Source organism: Cyprinus carpio, chromosome B14 (genome assembly GCF_018340385.1).
Source record: "Cyprinus carpio isolate SPL01 chromosome B14, ASM1834038v1, whole genome shotgun sequence".
Taxonomy (NCBI): domain Eukaryota; kingdom Metazoa; phylum Chordata; class Actinopteri; order Cypriniformes; family Cyprinidae; genus Cyprinus; species Cyprinus carpio.
Window position 1 is genome coordinate 8,530,507 of NC_056610.1, and position 4,888 is coordinate 8,535,394.

Sequence of the window (4,888 nt, forward strand, 5' to 3'; positions counted from 1 at the left end):
CTGAAAAAGGGACATAAAGTGATTTGAATCATTAAAAAAAAAAATACTACCGCTTTTTTTTTTTTTTTAATTTAAGCAAGTGCCAGGTAATGTACAGTAGTCCTCAAATGTTTATTATAATCTAGTACTGTTAAATTGATCAATTCATTTATTTTAAACTTTTGTAATAGTAATAAAATACAAATTATTACCATTTTACTTTACTGAAATTTTCCCTAAAATATCAAAAATTTCTCTCATATATTTACATCATTTTAAATCACTTTTGGTGATTAAACATATGTAAGGATAATGATGTGAAAAAAACTATATATATAAAAAATCTAAAATAAAAAGAAAAAAGTCAGTTAATTTCAACAATACTGTTAAAGTTTGATGTTTTCTGGGACATTTCTTTCAAATTTAGCTTTTATTCTGTCCTGTGTGTTTACGCTTTAAATCGCGGACTTTTATTATGTCTTTGGGTCACCGTGGGACTTTTATTCTGCCCCGGTCGCTGCTTCCGCTCATATGGCTAAAGATGGCGAGCGGATCGGGCCCCGTTTCTGCTCTCTGGACCGAAATCAACCGCTGCGGACAGAACGGCGACTTTACTAGAGCCCTGAAAGCTGTCAACAAAAGTAAAATAAAACCATATTAATCACATCTTTATCCAGATTTCTCTCATTGTAGATAAAAACCACTGTTTAGCTCCATGTATCCCGTAGCATGTGTCTAACCTGCAGTGCAGTAGATTCGCAAATGTCTGTTTTCTACACAAATTTAATATTTTATCAAAACAAATGGGATGTTTACTTTAGTAATACAACTCTTGAGAAGCTCTTAAAGAGTGTGTTGGCAGTCTTCAAGACTTTAAGGAGGTTTGAGGGGTCTGTGCTTAGTGATTACGTGTCCTAACGAGTTGGATTAAATGTAAACATGCTTTCAAATGTCTTAATTTTATATTTAACTTTAAAGATGTACAAGTACTAGTTTTTAAATGCTTACTTTATTCTATAATATTATTTTATTCTGTATTTTTTTTTCCTAATGAGAATTGTATATCAATTTAAAAATCTATATTTGAGGTTTCTCAACGATATATCTTGTTGATCTTATACTTACTATTTCTTTCTTTCTCACTGTTTGCAGTTCTTCATGAAAATAAGGACGATGTGACAGCCCTGCGTTGTAAAATCGTCTGTCTGATCCAGAATGGAGGTTTTAAAGAAGCCCTGAATGTCATGAACACACACACTAAATCACTGACCAGGTGAGATGGTCACCCAGGGTGCCACTCCAAAACATGTAGAGAGGGACCCTTGTGAGACTAGAGATAGCGTTCTATCCAGGCACCTTTTAACATACTGTTATCTTTATTCTTCAGTTTTGTGTGCAATAATCATAATCACATCACATCACATACTAATCAGGGCTGTTTGTATACATTTCTAAGGCCCCTAAATGATCTACTACATGATATTTACTAAAAAATTAAGCCAATTAAAAGGCCTTTTAGTATAATTATACAACCATCCACCTTAAGCGTGTGCTTCATGTGTCTTTTTGCTGTGAAATATTTACTGATTTTCATAAAGTAAATGTAAGAATAACTTTTATATCATTAGTGATATTTTAAGATGGATACTTACTGGAAGCAACTTGGGTTTACTTGATTGTCCGTAAACTAAGCATTTAAATATAATCTTACATATTATTGGAGATATAGAGTGATGACTGATAATTATATCGTTTTATGTATCTGGTATACTGTTGTAAAGAGCTCATTTATTTACATTACAATCAGAATTTCATCTTATGTTTTGCCCATATAAATATCAGAATCTGTACCAAATTGCATATTTTGGCTCAGATTAGGCCTCTGAATAAAATCCTTGAGTATGGACTAGCCTACATATTCTCACCATATTAGATTAGATTAGATTCAACTTGATTGTCACTGTGCAGAGTACAAGTACAGAGCCATTGAAATGCAGTTAGCATCTAACCAGAAATGCAAATAACAGCGTATATAAAATACATATACAATGTGTGTATATACATTAAGCTTTATGACATATAGTGCAAGTTATGAAGTAGGAGGGCAGAGACCAGCTCAATGCAAATGACTGTACATAGTATACAACACAGTGCAAAGAAAGTATAAACAGAAGATGCATTGTACGGTGAGGTACATAAATAGCATAAGTTATATATGTCCAATGAACATAACAGTGCAAATGGCATCCGGAGGTAGAAATGTGCAAGAGAATGTGCAAAAAAAAAATCAGAAATGTGCAAAACAGAGGGAATAATAAGACCAATGTTAGTGAGGATTAGTGACAGGTTATTGTTCAGTTTTTTTTTTTAAGCATGAGGTGGTCCATCCAGGATGTAGTGTTCAGCGCCTGAGATTGGAGTTCAGTAAGCTGACTGCTGAGGGAAAGAAACTGTTCCTGAGTTTGCTGGTGCAACAGCGAAGACTCCTGTAACATCTCCCCTGTCATGCTGTATGAGCATTAAAAGTCTGATGTATCAAATGATACTCAACAAAAACACTTTTTTGGACAAAGATAGTCGTTTGGACTAATCATTAGTCGACCAGAAGAGGCTTGGTCGACCAAAAATGTATTAGTCGCTTAGTCGCAGAAAGAAAAACATCCACAGGCAAATTCACGCAGTCCGTGACTAACAGATCGTTAACAGCTAGTCTTTGGTAATACAGTACATCGACGGGCAGGACATCCAAAGGCTTGACTATCATTCATCAACCTCAAATATGGCTTATTTTCTGAAATATGTTATATTAACAACTTTACATGGCCGCTCAATCTAGTGTTAACCTAGAAAAATGTGCGCTGTTCAAGTGTCTGTGTGGAGTGTGGAAGCTGAACAGTATACACACTTGATCTTAAAATAGGCACCGGTGTGCTCACTTACTCTTAAAATAGGCTTCTCTGTCATTTTTGGTCATACAGATAAGAGTAATACATCTTTCAAATCTGTAAAGACTCTACATTTATTTGTGAGCACTCACAATTCCGTGCTTTTGTAAAATAATGAAAGCAAACATGCGCTTTCTGCCGTCTTGGTCTCTGTGAACTTGAGTGCAAAACTCTGTGTATATCTTTGACTTACACGCATTAAAAATATATCATTAGAGAGTGAATGTCTACTTTCAAAAGAACCAATTCAAATGAAAAACAAATATTCTCAGATTATGTAATCCGTATGAAACAAGGATGCATACTACAGAGATGACGAGTCAGTGTTGCCGAGTTCACTTAAACCGAAAACAAAGAAAGCACTAGTTTATCAGTGAATTATTAAAATGCTAATGCACTCTCCTTACTGTTTTTCCCTGACACATTCATAATCATAACTTCTGTGGTCCGCTGTGTCAAGCTTTATGTGCGCTTGAGCACTTATTAGGCTATGCAGGCAATTAAAGGCTCATTATAATGATTTAAATGCTTTATTAATAAATGTGCGTTTAGTCAACTAATGCTTAAAATGAACAACTACTAGTCGACCAGAAAAATCTTTAGTCGAGGGCAGCCCTAATGTAATGTTTTGTCTAAAGGTTAAAAAAATGTTACATTAAAAACAAAAATGAATTTATTATTGCACCTCATTTTATTCTATATTCTAATTAATACAAAAGACGTTTGGCTGGTTCATGTGTGTTGAAATCGGATTTGTTCAGTATACAGTACAGTGTATATACAGTACCATATACATTAGTATGCTTCTAAGAGTTGCTGAATTTGGTGGAGGTTTCTGTCCTTTTCTGCATCCTTTTTCCATGTAATAAAAGTTTGTTCATTGTATTTTGTGTTTCTAGTGACATGATCGGGTTTGAGAAGGCCTACTGTGAATACCGTCTGAACAGGGTAGATCACGCTTTGAAAACTATCCAGGGAATCCCCGAGCAAACAGACAAACTCAAGGAGCTCTACGGCCAAGTGGTGAGGGTCGTGTAGTTTGTGTCAGCGTTTGCTGTTAATGAATATTTCAGCAGTTTGCTTTTCATGTCCGAATGCACGAGTTGATGCAGTTGTGTGTGTAGTTGTACAGACTGGAGCGGTATGACGAGTGTCTGGCCGTTTATAAAGACATGATCAGAAACTCTCAGGACGATTATGAAGAGGAGAGGAAGACGAATCTGTCAGCTGTATTAGCGGCACAGAGCACCTGGGAGAACACGTCGGCGGTGAGAAACAGACACGCTCATCTGCGGAAATGTGTTAATTTGCTTTAAGTGGTCACATCTTACCTTTCTTTCATGTTTTGTTTGTATTCAGGAGGATCTGGGTTTACCGGAGAGCTCGTATGAGCTGTGCTACAATGCTGCCTGTTGCCTGATTGGTCAAGGGCAGCTCAGCCAGGCCATGCAGAAACTGCAGAAGGCTGAAGGTCAGAGGTCATGCCTTTATTATAGAGTTATGGCAGAGATTGCAAACTACGGGTTTGTATCATTAGAGAAAGCTCATAGTCAACACAGATCATGTGCATCTGTACTCATATAAAGACTTGATATACAAGCTCCAAATATGTGAGGTTGGGTTTTTTCTTTGGAAAGAAAACATGCAGGACTCGTTAAATGAGTATATTAGAATGATATGAAGTGTGATGGGACACTTAAGACTGGAGTAAAGATGATGCTGAAAATTCAGTTGTGCATCACAGAAATAAATAATATTTTAAAATATATTCATATAGAAAACAGGTATTTCGAATAGTAATAATATTATAAAATAATGTGCTTAAACATGCAATGGCAAAATGCCTTCTTGATGAAGACCATCTCTCCACAACATCCAGAGATCATGGGGGGTCTTCTGGGGAAGTCGTGGCCTAATGGTTAGAGAGTTTGACTCCTAACCCTCAGGTTGTGGGTTCGAGTCTC

At 36.0% G+C, this 4,888-nt stretch overlaps 1 protein-coding gene across 1 annotated transcript in view; it reads left to right on the plus strand.

The window, feature by feature from the left end:
- Window positions 1-462: 462 nt before the first annotated feature.
- Window positions 463-4,888, plus strand: part of LOC109060991 (signal recognition particle subunit SRP72-like) — a 10,974-nt gene continuing 6,548 nt past the window's right edge. The window contains exons 1-5 of the mRNA XM_019078140.2: window positions 463-620; window positions 1,132-1,252; window positions 3,824-3,947; window positions 4,049-4,192; window positions 4,284-4,395. Of these exons, the coding sequence (XP_018933685.2) occupies window positions 521-620; window positions 1,132-1,252; window positions 3,824-3,947; window positions 4,049-4,192; window positions 4,284-4,395 (601 nt within the window). The 5' untranslated portion in view covers window positions 463-520. The remainder of the gene's footprint in view (window positions 621-1,131; window positions 1,253-3,823; window positions 3,948-4,048; window positions 4,193-4,283; window positions 4,396-4,888) is intronic.